The sequence below is a fragment of the Vicia villosa genome, unplaced genomic scaffold (genome assembly GCF_029867415.1).
Source record: "Vicia villosa cultivar HV-30 ecotype Madison, WI unplaced genomic scaffold, Vvil1.0 ctg.000256F_1_1, whole genome shotgun sequence".
Lineage (NCBI taxonomy): Eukaryota > Viridiplantae > Streptophyta > Magnoliopsida > Fabales > Fabaceae > Vicia > Vicia villosa.
In genome coordinates, this window is record NW_026705109.1 from 315,500 (window position 1) to 338,695 (window position 23,196).

At 33.2% G+C, this 23,196-nt stretch overlaps 1 protein-coding gene across 1 annotated transcript; it reads left to right on the forward strand.

The window, feature by feature from the left end:
• Positions 1-2,535: 2,535 nt before the first annotated feature.
• LOC131626037 (myb family transcription factor PHL11-like) lies at positions 2,536-4,608 on the forward strand. The gene is made up of 6 exons (XM_058896853.1): positions 2,536-2,945; positions 3,036-3,112; positions 3,252-3,312; positions 3,567-3,639; positions 4,018-4,087; positions 4,161-4,608. The coding sequence occupies exons 1-6, from the start codon at positions 2,801-2,803 to the stop codon at positions 4,539-4,541; spliced, it is 807 nt and encodes a 268-aa protein (XP_058752836.1). The 5' UTR covers positions 2,536-2,800; the 3' UTR covers positions 4,542-4,608.
• The last annotated feature ends 18,588 nt before the right edge of the window (positions 4,609-23,196 follow it).

Below are 23,196 nucleotides of genomic sequence, written 5' to 3' on the forward strand. Positions count from 1 at the left end.
AAAAATGGTATTTATGATCCAAATATTTTTTATTCAAAAATGGTACACGGAAAAAAATTTATTATTGATCTAATATTTTTATATACGAAATTTACTATTGATTCAAATATTTTTGTAAATGATACCTAAATAAAAATGAAGTCTCTATACGGAAAAAATTTTATTATTGATCTAAATATTTTTATATACAAAAAATGGTATTTATGATTAAATATTTTTAATCCAAAAATGATATACGGGAAAAAAATCTATTATTGATCTAAATATTTTTATATACAAAATAATCAATTATTTATTTAATTTTTTTCTTTTTTAACATTTTTATTTAAAATAAATTATGTATCAAAATTCGCGTAATTGAACAGAACCCGTGCGTATGCACAAGTTTGTTACTAGTTATAAGCTATTTTTTGTTGCTTGGCGTGATCTTTAAGTCTCGTCTTGCTTGAAGCCTATTTAAAAGTCTATTTTACATTAAAACTTTCAAATAGTTCATTTTATCTATGAAGCCTTATAGACTGACTTATGTATGCATATTTAAGATATATATATATATATATATATATATATATATATATATATATTCTAGTTTTAATATATATGAGTATATAGGCCGATCTAAATAGATCATAATTAGACTATATATATATATATATATATATATATATATATATATATATATATATATATATATATATATATATATATATATATATATATATTCTAGTTTTAATATATATGAGTATATAGGCCGATCTATAAGGTTTCATATTTTTTGTAATAGTCTAATTATGATCTATTTAATTAAATAGACTTTTAAAAAAGCATAAGCTTACATTTTTTCGTTAAATAGGTTAAGTTATAGGCTCTTGTAAGTTAGTCAAATCTATTCTCATCCCTAACCAAACTCTTAGCTCTCATGCCGTAGATTTATGTCCACTAAAAGTTGCATAATTTATCTTGGTTATTTTTTACCATGTCCATTTTTAGATTTTATATCAGCAATTTTATTCATACACCATTCTTTACTCCTACACCGTATTTACTGTTCACAAATACGGTGAACAGTAACATGAGTAATGGCCATGAACATTGCCATGGCCGTGAACAATACTTTTTAATAGTAAATCAAAGTTAGTTAATGTAATATAAAAAGTTGATTAATGAATTAATGAAGTTGGTTAATAAACTCTCAAGTATTAAAAATAATTTTTAGTAATAAAATAAAGTTGGCTAATAAAATGTAAAAAGTTGGTTAACAAATGGATGAAGTTGGTTAATAAATACCTATATATTAAAAATAATTTTTAATAATAAAAAAATTGGTTAATGAAATATAAAATGTTAATTAATAAAGTTATAAAATTAATTAATCACATAATTTTAAATTGTTACCCCTTAATAAAAAAAATTATATATATATATATATATATATATATATATATATATATATATATATATATATATATATATATATTTAAAAAATTATTATAATATTTCACTATTCACTGTATTAGTGAAGAGTGAAATATGTTGTGGAAAATAGTTAGATAGACACAAATATAACACGTAATCTTACACCAAACTAATTATATTTTTTATAGTTAAAAAGTAAAAATAAAATTGTCTCTCTCCTCTATTATTACAACCACCTCCATGATTTAAATTAAAAACGAAAATAAATTTTAAATAAATTTAAATTTTCCCTCTCCTTATTTGTTGTTCATAAAAATATAAATTTATATTCGTTTCCATATAATATAGTGTATAAAATGGTGTAGAAATACATTTCTTTACTTTATATTTGACTCTAATTTTTTTTATAAAATACATTGAATTTTTCTTATTAAAAAAAAGAATATAATTTCTCATCATGTTACATCTCCAACTCTCCGAGATGGCTTCCTCCGCCAGAGACGGAGGAGGAATATTCTGCCGGCAGCCAGAAACAAACAAAACAAAACATGGTCATCATCATGATGGGCTCCACTTTCGTTCTCTCTCTTTCTCTCTCTCTCCAATTCCAATTCCAATTTCCATCATCCATGTGATAGAACTCACCTTCCCCTGTGTAGGTCCAAAATCGAATATTCCACGCTGTCATCCATTCCACCTTAATCCCATACACCCTCCCCACCTCACATCATCCACCGTCCGATTACCCTAACAAACTCCTCTCTCTTCCATCACACAGATCTAACGGTGAGATCATGCAGCAGCATGATACACCATGATATACCATAGCTTTCAATCAAAAAAACATACTAGTACTATAATATTATTCACGATGTTACCTCAGATTCGTCGCCGATATTTCCTCTAGCATGTTCCTTAAACAATATAGGACCTGTTGTTTTCTACGAGGTGAGCTGAATATGCATTAATCAAATGATGTTTGTATAATATTATTTTAATAATAATCTTTAACATTGACATAAATTAATTATTAGAAAAATTTGCGTGACAATTATTTGAATCACTGTAACACAATTATATAAACCTCATTCATCACTGTATTTGACGCTTTTGTATTTGTTGCTTCTTACTCCATTGAGCCATTGTTTTTTTTCTATATTATTTATATTTCACAACACCAATCCTATGTTTTCATTTAATCAATAATGTTCTGTTCTTCTGACTCGTTTGGTTTGTAATCCAATTCCAATACGTTATGATTACTCATCAGAGTCTGGTTTTTGTCTAGTGAAATTATAGATTCTTCGGTTTTTAATACAAAAATCATATCGACACTTGAATTGAAGATTTTCTTTTATTGGCTACAAAAGAAGGAAGAGGGTATATGATGGAGAGTGGTGAGAGAGGAGGAGAAGGTTATGATGGAGTGATGATGACGATGACACGAGACCCGAAGCCGAGGCTGAGGTGGACAGCCGATCTTCACGACCGGTTTGTCGACGCTGTCACAAAGCTTGGTGGCCCTGATAGTAAGTTCATTCAATCTCTATGGAGTTTTGTTTGACACATGATGGTATTTATTTGAAAATTTTGTTTGTTTGTTATGTTATTGTGCATAGAGGCAACTCCAAAGGCTGTTCTAAGGTTAATGGGCTTAAAAGGATTGACATTATATCATTTGAAGAGCCATTTACAGGTAACAATTTCTATTATTTTTACATATTAATGATAGATTTAATTTAAGTCAAAAATAGATTAAGTGAAAAGACAAAGCATGAGTCATTTTGTGAATTTTTATTTAGAGGCATAAAATGAGATTTTGTGTTAACTTGCAGAAGTATAGACTTGGACAAAATGGTCGAAAACAATATGAAGAACAATACAAAGAGAATAACAGTGAGTAGTCAGTTACAAATAAGTCAATTCATGTTTGGATTTTACTTGTTTAAAATTATATAGTAACTTAAATACTTGTGAGACTATTTGAAGCAACTTCTTGAAAGTGTTTTTGACATGTTCATAAGTTATTTTCCGCTTACTAGCTATCCAAGATAACTTATAAAACCAGCTTATATATAATTTATTGTTTATGTAAAAACAATTTAATTTTTTTTAAATAATATTGCTTTTTATGTGTTTCAACAATTTAGGGTGTTCCTATGTAAATTTCAGCAACCATTCTTCACAGACTAATACCAGTTATGGAGGTGATAATGAAGAGGGGTATGTATGTTGGAATTTAACCAATTATTTTATTTTATGTTTATTTTTTATATTTTATATGTTCCGAAAGTTATTCTTGATGTCAACATGTCAGTATCGATGTCGTGTCTAATATTTATGTTTATGTTTATGTTTCTGTGTCGAGGTCAACATGTCAGTGTCAAAGTCGTGTCTAATGTATGTGTCTATGTTTCCGTGTCAATGTCGTGTCTAATGTCCGTGTCGATATCGTGTCTAATTTATGTGTATATGAGTATGACTATAATTTGCATGAGTCAAATTACCATCTAAATCTTCTTGCCTATGTAATTAGCATTTTAAATCTAATGTTTACTCAACTTTTTGTACTTCCTAACTAGTTTACCTGATAATTAATAGGGAAATCCCAATAGCTGAGGCACTTAAGCAACAAATTGAAGTTCAAAAGGGATTAGAAGAGCACTTTGAGGTATTCTAATTTCTATCACTTTTCTAACCAAGTTATATTATTTGTTCAATTCTAAATAATTCCTTGTCAATAGGTAAACAAGAAATTGCAAATGAGAATAGAGGCTCAAGAGAAGTATTTTCAGGCAGTGTTAGAGAAAGCACAAACAAGTCTTTCACAAGTTGGACAAAGCAATCTTGAATTCAACTCAGCTTTATCAAATTTCATGGAAAATATGAACAAAGATAGTAAAGAAAACATAATAGACATCAATGAGTTTTATAATAAGAATCATAGTTCAGTTTTCAATTATCAAGAAGTACTAGGAGCAGAAGAAAATAAAGAACTAAGGCCTCAAGTTGTAGGGGATTCAATTCAGCTAGACTTAAACATCAAAAGTGGCAATGAACTTTTATGTGTAGATGGAGCTGAAATGGAATCAAAGATGGTTTCATATAGGGTATTCCAATTTTGAATTATCATATGTTTAACCATTAATCATTGAATATTCTACTTCCCCTACATATATTCCATAATTCTCACCCTTTCTCTTGTTGGATAAAGTTGCATATTAGGATTAACATAAATCATAAAATGTTAATGATTTCTCTCATATAGTTCTAGTCTAAGTTTCTATCTTAGACAAGCTACATGCATATTTGATTTTTATAAATCTTAATTTTCTATCTTTGTGTACACCATATAAATCATAATTGATTTTTATATTTCCCAAGCACAAGCTATATGTATATTTGATTTTCATTTTAGAGAAAAAAAGTTTTAAAAGTGTAAAATTAAAAAAAATTGGAATAAAATAAACTTTGATAAATTCTTAAACAGAGATTACAACCGATTCCAAAGGAATCCAAGAAACTCCAAACACCCACTACAAAAAAAACTGACCTATTGTGACATCCAGATTTAGTGACGCTTAATTTTTGTCACTACATGTTACTTTTACCTACAGTCATATTACTTTTACCTATGGATATATATCTTATTTTATTAATATTTTGAATAATTTTATACATTACTTTTACCTACACCGATATTACTTTTACCTACGACTCTATTTTACTTTATTAAATTTTTAAATAATTTTATATTATAAATAAATAATATTTTTTTATAAATTATAAAATTATTATTTTCATTAAAAAAAACGTAAAACTTAAGGTTTTTGTTTTTTTCATTGTCAAAACTCACCTTTACTAATTACTAATTAAAAAATTAAAAATTAAATTTAATTATAAAATATATGTAAATTAAATTTAATTATAAAATATATGTTTTTATACTAATTAGGACAAACAGGGTAGTATTGTCATTTTCATTTCAATTTCAGCTTGCAACTTGCTGGTGGAAGCGATGTAAATCTGAAATCGTAGAATCCACCGTGAACTCTCTGTTCAATCGCCGCCACCGTGAACTCTCTGTTTAATCGCCGCCACCGTCAACTCTGTTCAACCGCCGCCACCATCAACTCTGTTCAATCGCCGCCACACAACTCGACTCTTTCTTTCTAAGGTTTTCTCTCGCCCTCTCAAATTGAACCGAATCATAATTCTTGAATTGTGTTATCGTAATTGAAATCATTGGAAACCATAACTATATGGATTCACGATTGTTTTCAATTTATTGTGTAGTTAATTTATGTATCCTGAAATCAATTTACGATTTCGATGGTTTTTATTTTCTTCATCATTGACATTGTAGTGGTTGTTGTTGTTTGATGATTTGTGAAAGATGAGAAAAATGATTAGAAATTTTTATTAGGTTAAACCATAGTGAGAGTATTCTAAAAGTCATGTCTTGTTATTCAGCTATGTCATTTGGATTCAATTCCTACATCTCTGCTTAATTTTCTTCGGCTTCTGGATTTTACTTTTGTGGGTATTGGTATCAATCATAATTTGGTTAAGCTTGAAAAAGAGTATGGGATTAGATGCAGAAATGCTGTGGAGCTTGGACCTTTGGCTGTTACTCTCATGAAAATGCCTCGTTTGAGTTTTTGTCGTGTTGATGAATTAGCTTTTGCAGTTAATAAGCATGATCTTAGGAATTACAGGCCTTTAATAACTCTCTATAAGGATTGGGGTCAAAGTAACTTTGGTAAAAAACTTGCTACTATTAATGTTTATTCTTATTACATGATTAGGAACACATTGTTTAGTGCTGATAGTTAATCAAGTTTTCCCTTATCTTGCAATGGTTTAGTTGCTTTTTCTATTCAATTTGATTGTTGTTGGATTCCAATACTGTTTATCATCAATGATGATTTTATCTTCTATTAGAATTGTTTGAGTTGGTAGTACCTTATATTAATCTCAACAAATTAAAAGACAAGCAATAAAAGAACCTGGTTAAGTTCTTTAGGATTTTGAGTTTTTAGAATGTACTACTATCTCTAATTGGTTATAAGACTGTCATGTTGCAACATCCAAATAAACGTTCTAATCCTTTCAAGTGTCTTAAGCCTCCAGATTAGGGGTGGCAAAACGGGCCCGGCCCGTTGGGCATGCCCGTTTTACCCGCACTTTAGTGCGGGGCGGGCCTAGGTTTTAGGCCCTCACCCTCTAATGTGACCGCCCCGCCCCGCCCCGTTTTCAACGCGGGCTTTTGCGGGCATGTGCATTTTCATAAATTTTTATGTTTTTAGGCTTAAAAGGTGCAATGCCCGCGGGCTTTGCCCGCCCCGCCTTCACTTTTTTGCGGGGCGGGGCTAGGTTTTAGGCCCGCATCTTCAACTATGCCCGCCCCGCCCCGTTTATTTGCGGGCTTTTGCGGGGCGGGCTAAACGGGCGCGGGCATGCCCATTTGCCACCCCTACTCCAGATCATGTTCCAAATATTAGAATATGTGTTGTCATTGAATTTATATCAAAGGCACTAGAAACATTGAAGTTTCCACTACTAGTGCATGTCCACATACAGACATCTTCCCCATAAACTTTAGTAGAAATTTTTATTAGGTTAAACCATAGTGACAGTGTAGGTGTCGGTATCTGACACAGTATCATGTGATTATGTTAAATTTTTCATTTTTTAAAATTATTACTGATATCGACGTGTAAATATAGTATCGACGTGTAATATTGGTGTTAGGGACTAAATTGGGCCTTACTATTATAGCTTACTATTAAGATGTTAGGTACTAAGTTGATGTTTTTTAATTTTTAATACTTTAAAGCTAAATTGATGAGTTTTATATACTATTTTAATCCAACTGTTGACGCAAATTTGGTCCAACTATTTTAATCCTAAGCTCTCAAATAGGTTATTAGCCATAGTAAACGTGGAGTTTCCCTCTCTTTTCTTAATCACCACATCAATATATTTTACAATTTTATTGTACATTAAGTTATGGTATACATGAAAAATTGCTTCAATGTGTATCAGAATTTTTGCTTGCCGGATCCATGAGTGGTTGTAATTGGTTGAGTTTATTTTGATTGTGAGATCTTATAGAATTCACTTGGAGCCTCCTTTAATGGTGTAGGCCGCAAGATATTCAGATCCGTGTGATGCATATGCTGCCATTGCTGGAGAGTCTTTGATTGAGATCAATTTAAGTACTGTAACAAAGGTCAATAAAGGAAAGGGAACTTCTGGTGTATCTGCTACCAACGGTCTAGATGTTCAGCTGAAGGAGTTCTTCTCTTGGACTTTTAGAAAGCATACTTTCTATCTTCAATGTTTTGCTAATTCTAAGTTAACATGTTATTTAACTACACAGGTGCAGTTCAGAATACACTTAAACTTAACATGAAAATCCAAGTAGGGGAGCTACAAAATGAAAAGAACATTGTACCTACATCTGTAAAGATCGAATTGATTCATAAACTAGCTTCTTCTGGATTATCTGTTATCGAGGCAACGAGTTTCGTATCGCCCAAATGAAACCTTCTATCTTAATTGCAGTGATGATGATGAAGAGTATACAGCAGAGACATTCCCATGGAAGAGGCAAACAAGAAACTTCTCCCAAGATGAATCCTTAAACCAAAAGGCTAGTACCAAAGCGAGGAAATCGATGAAATTTGGAATGATCGACGATTCATTCTCTGAATACCAGTATAGTCCAAATTTCAAAAACAAAGACATTCCAAATTCAACATATAAGGTAATTCAATGGCTACAGTAGATTTCAATTTTTCTGTAGTAGGCTTTACATTATCATATTTCTTTGGCTTGTAGAAGTTAGCATTGTTACCGAATTTTAATAATTCGATAATGGACAATGTAGTTTCTGGAAGGTATACCGAGGTCCGTAAAGATTGTGGAAGTTGGTACAAGAGATGGATTACAAAATGAAAAGAACATTGTACCTACATCTGTAAAGATCGAATTGATTCATAAACTAGTTCCTTCTGGATTATCTGTTATCGAGGCAACGAGTTTCGTATCGCCCAAATGGGTTCCACAGGTACAATGACTATACATTATGTATTGTATACTGATGTTTTTCAAGAATCCTTTCTGTCTGATTTTCTGTCTTTTATTTCTCCGCCTTTTCCAATTGGCCGATGCAAAGGAAGTAATGCAAGAAGTTCGTCGCCTGAGAGGCGTCAGATTGCCGGTTCTGACTCTGAATCTAAAGGTACGTATATATCAACTAACCATAAATCGAAAGGTTTTTATTCAGAATGTTGATTGATTGGTTACTTTTTGTAGGGTTTTGAAGCTGCTATTGCAGCTGGTGCAAAAGAAGTAGCTGTTTTGAAGCTGCGCTATTGCAGCTGGTGCAAAAGAAGTAGCTATTTCAGCATCACCAGATCTGGTAGTTACCGCGCTGTAACTTCTTGGTAAATTCTCGAACCTTCCAGTAGAATCTATTGGGTTGGTGTAGTTGAGGTTGTTACCGCACTTTGTTATGCTTCTTACGTACATGTCTTTGGCTCTTCCTAGTAATCTTATCGGTTTTGTTATTATTCTCACCATCATGTTTTGTTTTTGTTCTTTCCCACTTTTCCTCATGGCTTCAATTCTTCAACTGAAAAATATACAAAAAAACAAACAAAGAATTTGTGAAATAATGATAAAATGGATATAGGAGGAGTTGGTGAAATAAAGAGAGGATTTATTTATTTGTTTATTTAATGAATGAATAAATTGTGTTACTAATTTGGAAGTGTTAGGAGGGAAGGTGGGTATGAAGATGTGAATTATATTCAGAGGACACCTGATAAGATCAAACGTGTTAGCATTTTACTATTAATAATAAGAATGATTGGACTTTATGTTATACTACCTCCGTTCCTTTTTATAAGAGAAAAGTCACTTTTTAGGTTCATTGGATAACCAATGTATTTGGTCTGTTTATAGACTAGATACACTGATTATTCAACGAACCTAAAAAGTGAGTTGTCTCTTATAAAAAGGAACGGAGGTAGTATTATATTAAGGTAGGTGTTGGATTAGATGGAACGCTAATGTTACTTGAATTCATAGTATTTTGTTTTGACTTTTTTGTACAAGGATACGTAAAATTAACCTGAATATTCATTTATTACTATTAACAAAGTTAATGTTCTGGTATGAATCGTCATTATATTTAGAAGAAAATTCATGTTATATTGTGAAATAGTCCAATAGACCATTTCTGATATTGATTTATCACGTTTCTTAATTTTGTAGTATGTGTGAATTTCTTAAAGGGCCCGAAAAGAGAGGACGGGTGCGTTGTCCTGGCAAGCTTCCCCGACATGCCAGTTTTAGCTTCAATGCTGATAATAGAGTTGCAACATTAGAGAATTTGCTTGGAAATCTAATTTCTATTCTTCAAGTGCGGTTTTCTGAAGATCCACAAGTTAACGAGGTCTTACGAGCTATAACTGAAGAGGTTTGATTTTGTGTCACCTATTGACCACAATCCGGTGAAGTTCATCTCAAGATACTCTTCACCTCCCTTTGCCATACTGATGTTTACATGAAAGTGAAGATACAAGAATATTAAAATACAAATATATGTGATTTAAGTAAATTGAATGAAACTTTCTATGTTGAAATATTTGAATTTAATGTAAAATGGGATAATTTTTTCATTTTAGTGATTTAACTTTGTCACGGTTCTTAATATATTTTAAAATATTTATAATCAGTCATTCAATTTTAATATTAGTAATATTTGTCAATGTAAAATTATAAATTTATTATATTTTCATTTAATAAAATTTTTGTTTATCGAAGTTTTAGTGGTAGCAAAAATAAAATTTTTATTTAAAAAAAAATGAAAATTTATATAAGTTTTAGTGACACCTAAAAAGTCGTAGGTATAAGTTTTACTAATTATAATACTAGGATAACCTATAGTGACAGTCTATAGTTGTAGGTAAAATTTTGTCTGTAGCTAAAAGTTACAGTGACATCCAAATTAGCGTCACACCACACCCCCTTAAAGTTGACGCCAAAGGAGGGTGTCACTAAAAGTTTTGCAGACATTTAGCTACAGATTATTGACTTTTAGTGACAACTTTTGAGTGTCACGGAAAGTCAATTTTCTTGTAGTGACCTAAGCCTTCTACTCTATCTACTTTATCTCATTTTATATCTTCTAAATGATATATATTGTTTCGGCCACACCAACTTTCAGCAATTGTCTCTTCCACTCTTTCTTCTCGGTATCTTGAGTAAGCCAACCTTTCTCTATAGACCAACCTATAGGGTCTCTTTGATAACTGATCTAAATTAAATCAAAATAGTTTTCCAAATCTTCTTAGTCTTTGCGCAGTTAAAGAAGAGATGATCCAAATTTTCAGACTGATTACACATGATACAAATTCCATCAGTTTTAACCCTAAACCTCAACAATCTGTCCGTTGGCAGTTTATCTTGCAGAGTCATTCAAAGAATAAATTTAGTTTTTGGTCTAGCATAATTTGGGTGTAGCATTTTATGCCACTCCATATTAACTTTATCACCTCATATCTCCTTGTACATGGCAGTTGTGCTATACTTACCATTTTGGATTTCTTCCTCCCAATACTCTATCTTCTCTACAGTTCCCCTGCATTTTAGAATATTTTTTACAATCCAAGAGTAGTTTTTTGCACCCTGCCATCTCATTATGTCTTCCCCTTTGATGTAGGACTCATTCAGCCATTTGACCCACAACTTATCAGATTTAGCCTATAGATTCCATAGAAACTTGTTAATGGTCGCTATATTCCATTCTATAATAGATTTGACATTCAACGCACCTGCTTTCTTAGAATAAAAAACTCTGTTCCAAGCCACATAAGCTTTTCTCCTCACTTTCTTTGTCCCACTCCATAAGAAGTTTGTACAAATAGTTTCAATTTTCTTAATCACTTTCTTGGGCATTGGAAAGATATGCGTCCAATAAGCAATTATAGAGAAAAATACATGTTTAATCAATTGGAATCTCCTTGCATAACTCAATAATTTTGCAGTTCAATGTCTAATTCTATCCACAATTTGATCAATTAGAGGCTCACATGGATACACAACCAGATTTATACTAGATAAAGGGACACCTAGGTATTTGAAAGGAAGCTTGCCTATAGAGAAATGTGTAGTGTCTTTTATCTTCTGTTGGATTTGCTCAAGCACACCCCCAAAATAAACTTTACATTTTGCTATATTTGTCTTTAGCCTAGTAGCTTCTGAGAATTGATTGAGTTCATTCATCAAGAGTTGAATTGATATCTCAAGCAAAAAGGACCAGGTCATCAGAAAAACAAATATTTGTTATTGAAGGTTCAATGAAACACAAGAAATGTGGGGTTTAATTGTGTTCCTTGATTCATAGCTTTTTCGTGAACCCAAATACAAACAACACAAATTTAACAATGATAAAGAACACAAGTATTTATCCTAGTTCACCGTTAACTATTCTACCTCCAGTCCACCCACCAAGGTATATTTTTCTTATCACAAGGACTTAATCCACTAATAAAAAAATTTGATTACAACTACAAAGACTACCCGTCAATGCCTTCTCAAGTATCGTGACTAACCTTAATCCCTCAAGGAAATCAACTTAAAGACTACCCGTCAATGACTTCTCGAGTATTCTGACTAAACATGTAGTCACTCAAGCAATTTAACCAATTGGTTAAAGTTACAAGGTTTGTGTTTATGAAATGCTTCTTAAAAAGCCGATACACACAATTACAATGCAACAGTATTTACAAAGAATGAAAGCTATAGAGCTTTCAAGATAGTAGTGGCTTTCTTCTCTGTGTAGATGCTTAACTTTTTGTTCTCAGTGTTTTGCTCTTGATTTTTCTTTGAATATGTACATTGTAGTTATTTTTCTATTCAATATTCCAGTATATTTTTTCATTGCTTACAGATCTCCTTTATATAGATGAAGAATATATCCGTTGGATGGCGAAGTTGGAAATTCACAAATCATAGCTACAAAAAGACGTTTGATGCATAGAAGTAGAGTGGCGCTAGCAGCAGTGAGAGGAAGGATTGAACGTATTGAAAAAGTTGGTACTAACACATTTTCCTTTTTTACAGAGTAGCATAAATGATGTTTATTTTGTATTATAATATTATTTCCACACTATCTTCCTTCAGTGAAAAAATCTTGAGTCAAAGGCTTCTGAATAAAGTTGTTGAAGCTTGATCAGAGTTTAGGGTCATTTTCTCTCTCTTTCGTTAACTTCTTGAGTTAAAGGCTTCTAATAAAAAAAATTGAAGCTTGATCAAAAAGTCTTCAATTCTTTAAGAACGTTGAGACTTCAGAGTCTTGAATCAGAGATATTTTGGATAAGATATTTTCATGATTTAACTTGATGTTTCTAGATGCAGATTCGCATGTAAACACATCTTGTATTCAATCATTGGTTCAAAGTGCATTTAGTGTCCAGAGTTCAGAGTTGCTCGTTCAAGTCCAAAACTTTCACTAGTCTAGAGTCCACAACTTGCTCGCCAAGAGTCCATAACTAATTATCAGATCCTGGGCACTTAATAAACCGTTATATAACCACAAAAAAAATTTCTCCTTACATTTTATACTTTTTTTATCAAAACTCAAGGATTAGTTGCAGAGCCAAACTTGTTCCAACAATCTCCCCCATTTTATGATGACAAATCCATGTATTTTGTATGAACAATTTTTTACTTTGGTAAACGCATAATAGTTTAAAACAATAGAGTTAGGTTTGTAAGCTCCCCGTGAGTTAAACTTTAATAAAATTTTCAACTTCGTCAAAGTGAGGTTTGTAAGCTCCCTTTGAGAATATTATCAAAATTTTCATGACTTCTTCACATTAAGGTTTGCAAGCTCCCCCTGAGAGTAAGACTTAGAAGATGTTGATATTCCAGAAAATTTTAATCATATTTAAAAAGTGCATTGTTAAACATAGATCCGTTATGATCAGATTTATCAGAGTTATCACAAATATTTCTTAAGCGCAAAACATAAATAGATATTGCAATCATATTTATTTGCTTGAAAATAACCAAGATATATCATATGTTTGGGTTTCTATTTAGGAAATCAGATATATAAAAATCATTTCTTTTACTCCCCATTTGTCATCAATAAAAAATAATGAGTAATAAGCACAAGATTGAAAACTAAAAGGATAAGAACATGAAATTCCATTGATTAAATCAAAGATTACAAAATGAAATGAAACAAGAACAATCCGAAAATTATATAGAAAACTCAAACATCTTACATATTTCTTCAATTAGACCCACAAATGACCTTTTTCTTCTGACCTTATTAACTATCTCAACCCTAAAGAAAAGCTTAGAAAGAAATCCTCCATACGAAATAAGAAAAGTCATTTTCCTGCGAGAAATAATGACCATTTCCTTGAGAAAGTTAAATATGGTTAAAGGAATCTTAACATGGACATGGTATTCGAGGAAGTATAGAAGATGCTTGTCCTCATAGGTAAGGATTTTCATCTCCAATTCCCTTTAATGAATCTTTGACATCAAAATTTGATGCCAGACTTTGGTCTTTCGACAAAGAGAAGCAGAACTGTTGATATGGTCTAAGTTGTCATAAATGTTAAAAATGAGAGACTCAGAGAAGGTAGAGTTAAAACGACATTGTTCAATGGTGGAACCCTATTTTCACAATTGATTTCCGCAACAATGAGGATGGGAGTGATAGTGATGGAAAAACCATAGACATATGAGTGGACAACCATATCATCTTGCCCCAAAAAAGAATATACAAAAAACTATTTGAAAGATTAGGGTAGATGGGACCGTTTAGCATGTTGAAATAGTTTCTCCATTTTTGTCTAAGAACATACTTCACTAGACCAAAACCTATATTTTTCAGTTCAGTGAAGTTGACCAAGTTCTCATTGATCACAAAAAGAAGTTCTTCATCACCATGGAGAGTTTTTGAAACCATTTTTGAAAAGAGATAAAAGAGATTTTAAACATGAAAGAATTAGACATATAGATGAATGAAAGAATGAAGAGAGAATGGTTTTTGAAATAGGAAAGAAAATGAAGAGTGAGAGACACTTAAAAACAATGGACGAATGAATTTAAGACAAATTTTTTGAAAACACCCATAATAAATAATATTAATAATGCCAAAATATTGATGAATTAGGAGAGAAAAATTATTTCATCTATTTCCGAGACATAGAGCTCCTAAAAGGTCATTTCAAACGTTTTGATAGTTGCATGCATGACACCTTTCATACTTCAGAATGTCAAAAACTTTTGACTGCCTTTTGATTTTCCTCAGAGTCCAATAGCTAGAGTTTCCCATGGAAATCTGAATTTTTTCCATCTGGATAGAGAACCTTCTAACTTTCAGAAGGCTAACTTTTCCAGAGCAGAATATCCAGATTCTCATTTTACATATTCAAAGGCAGAAGAATTTTTCAATCTGGACATATTTCCATTTTAAGATTTTTCAAAATAAATATGAATATGTCTTCTGCATGGGGTTTTGTAAAGATATAATCCCATTGATGGTCTGTATCTATGAATTTTAAATTAAAAATACTCTTCTGAACATAATCTCTTATAAAATGATTTTTAATTTTAATATGCTTTTCTCTTGAATGCAAAATGGGATTCTAGGATAAAAAAATAATTGAAGTATTATCACACAGGATAGGAATGTTACATTACTTAATTTGATAATCTTCTTGCTGAATCTTCATCCAAAGTATTTGTGTGTTGCATATCGAGGCTTCAATGTATTCAACTTCTGTTGTTGGTAGAGCTATTGTAGATTGCCTTTTGCTGGACCATAAAATCATATTTTCACCAAGAAACTGAAAGCTTCCACCGGTGCTTGTTTTTTCAAGTCTATCTCTAGCATAGTCAACATCACAATAACCTAATGAATTGTACTCCTTTAATTTTCTATATATCAAGCTAAGATTAGCAGTACCGTTCACATATCTAAAGATTCACTTAACAAATGTTAAGTGAGATTCTCTAGAATCTGATTGGAATCTTGCACATAAGAAAATGTTGAATAAAATTTCAAGTCTAGAAGTAGTCAGATACATAAGAGAAATAATTATACCTCTGAATAATTTATGTTCTACCTATTTTCCTGCTTCATCTTTCTCAAGAATACATGTTGGATGCATATGAGTCTTCGATGTATTAAATTCCTGATAAGTCAAACTTCTTCAGAAGTTCTCTTGTATACTTTGTTTGATGAATGTAAGTTCCTTCTAAACTTTGATTGATCTGGATCCCCAGGAAGAACTTTAGTCCCCCCATGAGACTCATCTCAAACTCTGCCTGCATAGAATCAGAATATTACTTGCAAAGAGTAGCATTAGCAGAACCAAAAGTAATATCATCAACATAAATTTGAACTACCATAATATCATTTTTAAATGTTTTAGATAAAGAGTTGTATAGACCATCCCTCTTGTAAAATCATTTTTCAAAAGAAAATTGCTTAGCCTTTCATACCATTCTCTAGGAGTCTGTTTCAGACCATACAAGGATTTCTTTAGTTTGTAAACAAAATTAGGATTTTTATGATTTTAAAATCCAAACGGTTGATGAAAATAAACTTCTTATGTTATGTAACCATTCAAGAATGCACTCTTAACATCAATTTGATACAAAATGATGTTGTGATTAACTGCAAAGGAAATAAGTAGATGAATCGATTCTAACCTGGCCACTAATGCAAACGATTCAGCATAGTTAATTCCCTCTTGTTGACTATAGCCTTGTGCAACCAGTCTGACTTTATTTCTTACCCTTTCTTGCTCATCCAACTTGTTTATAAATATCCATTTGGTTCTAATAATATGTTTTCCCTTTGGTCTAGGTACTAGATCCCACACCTTATTTCTGGAAAATTAATTTAATTCTTCTTGCATAGCCATAATCCATTCAGAGTCAACAAGAGCTTGATTGATGGATGATTGTTCTATGATAAACACCAGACCCATGAGAGATTCTTCATCTTGTCTGAATGAAGATCTAGTTCTCATAGGTTCGACTTTATCACTGAAAATCAGTTCCTTAGAATATGATGATCTTTTATTATGCTTCTTCAAAGGTGATGGAGTGTTGGTTGCTTCTTATTAAGAATGCCCAAAATCTTTGGTTTCAGAATCCTTTTCTTTAGAGTATGAATTTGTGATCTCCAGATCTGCCAAATTTTTAACTAGCTTTGACATTTTAGGGTCAAGCTTATTATCAAACTTAACAAGAATTGATTCTTCAGCAATTCGTGTTTCAGTGTTGTACACTAGGTATCCTTTTGAGTGCCCTAACTTGAGACACTTTTGTACCTTATAATCAAACTATTCTTCCACAATTCATATGGAATGTTATTCACAATAGTTCTTACATAGATTATGTTCTGAATATAACATGTTATGCTAACTGCTTATGCCCATAAGTATTTTTCCATATTTGTCTCATTAATCATGGTTCTAGCCATTTCTTGTAGAGTACGATTTTTTCTTTCTACAGCTCCCTTCTGTTAAGGAGTTCTAGAACAAGAGAAATCATGAGAAATGCCATTTTTATCAAAAAGTTTTTCAAAATCTTTATTTTTAAATTCTCCACCTTTATCACTTTTGACTCTACCAATTTAACAATCCTTTTCATTCCGTAATTGAGAGCAGAATATGAATCATCCTTGTGTCTTTAGAATTTTGAAATTCTGGCACTTGCAATACAGATTTCCCAACACCAACACAATGTCAAGAAAGATGTTATGATATCATCTGTTGATAGAAAAACTTGCTAAAATAGGAGATTATGCAAGAATAAAATTGTAGAAGAAGAAATATCCTAATCAATTGTTAACCCAGCTCGGTGCAACATCACATGCTCTAGGGGCTACCAAGCCATGAAGGAAATCCACTATGATAATATTAGTTCAAAACCTAAACAATCTCAGTTTACAACTTCTCGCCTAATCACTACCTTGTGCGACTTCTACCTAGAACCCTCTAGATATGAGATCCCCTCTCACTTCCTAGAACCAATCACCTCAGTGATAAATCAGTCACTAACCGTTGACCAAAAAACAGAAGATTAAACTTCCAATAAACAATACTTAGTTTTGCTTAAAAGCTTCAACTAAGATCAATACTCAACTCTTTGCTTAAAAGCTCATGAGTAAAAACAATAAGTCAACCTAAATATATTAGAAGATACATGAGTGATATACAAAGAAAAACACACAAAACTTACAAAACTTACAAGACTCCCAAAACCCTAAACACCCATTATTGGCGTAACTCGAAGAAACACATGTTCATCATTCTCAAACTCAAGAGCCTTCCTCCTCTTATCATGGTAACTCTTCTGACGAATTTGAGAAGCCTTCATCTTCTCTTGAATCATCTTAATCTTATCCGTAGTCTCTTGAATTAACTCGGGTCCAACCACAACACTCTCTCCCGATTCATACCAACACAAAGGAGTTCTACACCTTCTACCATAAAGAGCCTCAAAAGGTGCCATTCCAATACTCGAATGAAAACTGTTGTTATAAGTAAAATTAACCAAAGGTAAGAAACTATCCCAATTTCCTCCTTGTTCCAAAACACATGACCTCAAAAGATCTTCAAGCGACTGAATAGTCCTCTCCGATTGACCATCAGTTTGCGGATGATACGCCGAACTTAAACGCAACTTCGTACCCAAAGCACTTTGCAAATCCTCCCAAAAATCTAGAAGTGAACCTTGGATCTTTATCCGAAACGATACTTGATGGAATACCATGTAAACACACAATCTTCTCAATGTATAACTTAGCAAGTCTTTCCATCGAATAGTCCATCCTCATCGAAATAAAGTGAGCACATTTCGTCAATCTATCTACAACGACCCAATTTGCCTCACAATTACTCGATGTTCTTGGCAAGCCCGAAACAAAATCCATAGAGATACTATCCCACTTCCACTCGGGAATAGATAACGGTTGCATCAGACCAGACGACTTTTGATGTTCAATCTTTGACTTTTGACAAGTCAAACACGAATAAACAAACTCCGCTATATCCTTCTTCATACCTTGCCACCAAAACAATTTCCTCAAATCTTGGTACATTTTAGTAGCACCGGGATGAATACTCAAACCACTTCTATGCCCTTCCTCAAGAATTCTCTTTCTCAAATCCATAACATCCGGAATACAAACTCGATCTTGACACCTCATAATACCATTCTCGTCAATCCGGAAATCACCACCTTCACCTTGGTTAATCAATGTCATAATGTCAACCAATCTTAAATCCGATTTTTGACCTTCTCTAATCTCATCCAAAATACCACTAGTAAGCTTCAACATACCAAGCTTAACACACGTAGTCGTCGCTTCACAAACCAAACTCAAATCTCTAAATTGTTCCAACAATTCCAATTCTCGAATCATCAACATAGATATATGCAATGATTTCCTACTCAATGCATCGGCTACAACATTCGCTTTTCCAGGATGGTAGTTCAAACTAAAATCATAATCTTTCAAGAATTCCAACCATCTTCGTTGCCTCATATTCAACTCTTTCTGATCAAACAAATACTTTAAACTCTTGTGATCACTGAAAACGTCAAATCTTGATCCAAACAAGTAATGCCTCCAAAGTTTCAACACAAACATAACGGCGGCCAACTCTAAATCATGTATCGGATAATTCCTCTCATGAACTTTAAGTTGCCTTGAAGCATAAGCTACTACTTGCCCTTTTTGCATCAAAACACCTCCCAAACCCAATAATGAAGCATCACAATACACCATAAACGGTTCAAACGGATCTGGCAAAATCAAAATAGGAGCAGAAGTCAATCTTCTCTTAAGTTCTTGAAAATTCGATTCAAATTGCGAAGTCCAAATGAAAGCTTGACCCTTTCTAGTCAACAGCGTCAACGGCAAGGATAACTTAGAAAATCCCTCAATGAACTTCCTATAATAACCAGCCAAACCAAGAAAACTTCTAATCTCAGAAACAGACTTAGGAGCTTCCCATTGAGATATAGCTTCAATCTTCGACGGGTCAACAAAAATACCTCCACTAGAAATCACATGGCCAAGAAAACTCACTTCCTTTAACCAAAATTTGCACTTAGAAAGCTTAGCAAACAACTTCTTCTCCTTCAACACTGATAACACAATTCTCAAATGCTCAGCATGATCATCTTCACTCTTGGAATAGATCAAAATATCATCAATGAACACAACCACAAACTTATCCAGATAATCATGAAAAATCCTATTCATATACTCCATGAATACACCAGGTGCATTAGTCACACCAAACGGCATAACAGAATACTCATAATGACCATACCTTGTTCTAAAAGCAGTCTTCTGAATATCCTCCGCCTTCACACGAATCTGATGATACCCAGACCTCAAATCAATCTTGCTAAACACACAAGCTCCAACCAACTGATCCATCAAATCATCAATCCTTGGAAGTGGATACTTGTTCTTAATCGTCACTTTGTTCAATTGCCTATAATCAACACAAAGTCTCATAGAACCTTCCTTCTTCTTAACCAAAAAAACAGGTGCACCCCACGGTGATACACTAGGACGAATAAACTTCTTCTCCAATAAATCCTCAAGTTGACTCTTCAACTCTTTCAACTCAGAAGCAGACATCCTATATGGAGCCATCGATATAGGACTAGTTCCAGGAACTAAATCAATCGAAAACTCAACTTCACGTTCCGGCGGTAAATCACTTACATCTTCAGGAAATACCTCCGCAAAATCACAAACTATTGGAAATTCCTTAATAGTTCTCTTCTCATGCACATCTAAGGTTGCCAATAACATAAACAACTCAGCACCATCTTTCACAGATTCATCAACTTGCTTAGCAGATAGAAACAAATCGTTCTTAACACCAATCTCAGGAAAGATAACCGTCTTATCAAAACAGTTGATATACACACGATTAAATTCCAACCAATTCATACCCAAAATCACATCAAGTTGCTCTAACGGAAGACAAACCAAATCAATCCCAAAATCTCTACAAAAAATACTCAAAGGACAATTCAAACACACAAAAGAAGTAGAAACATAACCCATAGCAGGTGTATCAATAACCATACTTCTACGCATAACACAAGATCTAATCTCCTAGCACAATCCAACGAAATGAAAGAATGCGTTGCACCGGTATCAATAATAGCAATCAAAGGTGTACCATTAATAAAGCACGTACCTTGGATTAGCCTATCATCGGTAGAAGCCTCCGCTCCAGACAATGCAAACACTTTCCCTTTCGCTTGTTCCTTCTTTGGCTTATCACATTTGGTGCTAATGTGACCTTGCTCACCACAGTTGTAACAAGTCACACTCGAACCAACTCCACACTTGTTTGCCTTGTGACCAATCTTGCCACACTTGAAGCATGTCACGGAATCCTTACCACAATCAACAGCACGATGACCTTTACCACCACATTTGAAGCACTTAAGTGGAGTATAAGTTCCTCCCCCACTTGATTTCTTGCCAAAACCAAATTGTTTCCTCTTGTCATCATACGGTTTCCCACGAAATTGACCTTTCTTCTCATTCATAGTCTTGTAGTGAGAAGCACTCTCCCTACTATCCTCATCATAGATACGACTCTTGGTAACCAACTCCGTAAAACGAGTAATTTGTTGGTAACCAATCGCCTTCTTGATATCATGTCTCAAACCGTTCACAAACTTCAAACACTTAGATCTCTCCGCATTCATAGTATTATAGTGAGGACAATACTTGATAAGCTCTTAAAATCTAGCAGCATATACAGCAACAATGCCATTTCCTTGCTTCAACTCAAGGAATTCCACTTCTTTCTTTCCACGACAATCTTCCGGAAAATAGTTTTCCAAAAACGCATCGCGGAAAAGATCCCAAGTAACTTGAGTACCCTCCTCATCAAATCTCTGAGCCATATTGCCCCACCAATCTTCAGCTTCCTTTTCCAACATGTGAGTACCAAACTGCACTCTCTGAGCATCAGTGCAATTCATGACCCGAAAAATCTTCTCAATCGCCTTCCACCAAGCTTGAGCTTTATCCGGCTCATGCTCTCCCTCAAAGGTAGGAGGATTGTTCCTCTGGAACTTCCCCAAAGCACGATACTCATCATCATCACCATTGCGATTTCCAGCATTAGCTTGAGGAATTTGAGCTAGAGATCCAGCCAACATCCTCAATGCATCAGCAATGGCATCATCGTTCCTTCCAGCAACCATCGTCCTACGACAACCAACAACCAAAGCAGACAAAACAGTATCGATCGTGTCAGATACACAAATCTAATACAATGGAAATAAAGACATTAACGACTCTGACCGACTGGTCAACCAGGCTCTGATACCACTAATGTAACACCCCTTTTCTAACCCCAAATATACCATAAAATCAAGCAGAGTAAGCATGCATAAAGGAAAAAGGGCGTCACATGTTATTTTCATCACAATGAAAACCTAAAACAAAACATCCCAACACTCTTAATACGCAAAGATCATATTTGTAACACAATTGTATATCTCATGCTTGCATACATTATGCATAAACGCTTGCGGAAAAACAATTGAATTGCTATTAAAATTTCAATGAATATATCCCATACTATATTCATCTACCAAATTCGAATTAACATTTAAGTCCACAATCTTGGCCACATAGCCTTAAACAACATATCCGAGATCTCAAACAAATACATCCGAATATTCAACAAAACATAGGGAATAGCAATATCCAAACATAAGCATAAGTCTAAATAAAATCCCCCCAAGTGTTACATGATCAGAGCATATGACTCGCTACCTAATCCAATAACAAACTCAGGAGCTCCTCGGCTAAGTCCTCGGACAAGCTACTATTCGTCAGAACCTGCACGTTATCAACGAAGGATAACATTCAAACAGAAGGGTGAGATTTCAACTTCTTATAGAAAACATAATAATGGGAAATGTAAACATAAAACAAGCATACATTTTACTATTCATCACACTTCTCAATTAAGCAATTCACATATCATATACCAATCATCACTCCAAAACAAATCACATATATACAAGACAATCACATAACACACAATGTGACTCGAAATGCAACAAATGTGACTCAATGCATGTGGTACCCAATGTGAATCCAATGTTTCACCGCTTTCCGATTCAATGTTTAGAATCTAAGCCACGCTCCCAATCCGGACAAGATCAAAGCCAATACGCCTATCTCCAATTAAGGATCACGTCTTCTACGCCTATTTCCATTCAAGGATCAACGTCTCTTACCATGTGAACCCAAGTTTCACCGCTTCCACCATAAAGCCGACCATGCTATGAATGTATGTACAAATACCCACAATTTATGCAATTAAGATTATCTCATCAATCTTAACTTACCGCATATCACCATAATCCAACTCTATGAATTATCCGCCAATTGTACACAACATTCATAAACACAACTAACAATTGCAACAAGGCATAACAACCATCACATATCCAATCACATACATCATGCATACATCTACATAAAGTGTTCCAACAATTGTTATACATCACATACAAACATAACACACATAAGACAATTACATGTCATTCCATATAATAACGTCACAATTAATCAATCAAGTGCAATTAAATCCTATACTATCATATAGAATATCACGATAGCTTTCTAACGCTTCGAACGACGCATAAAACGGAGCTACTGAT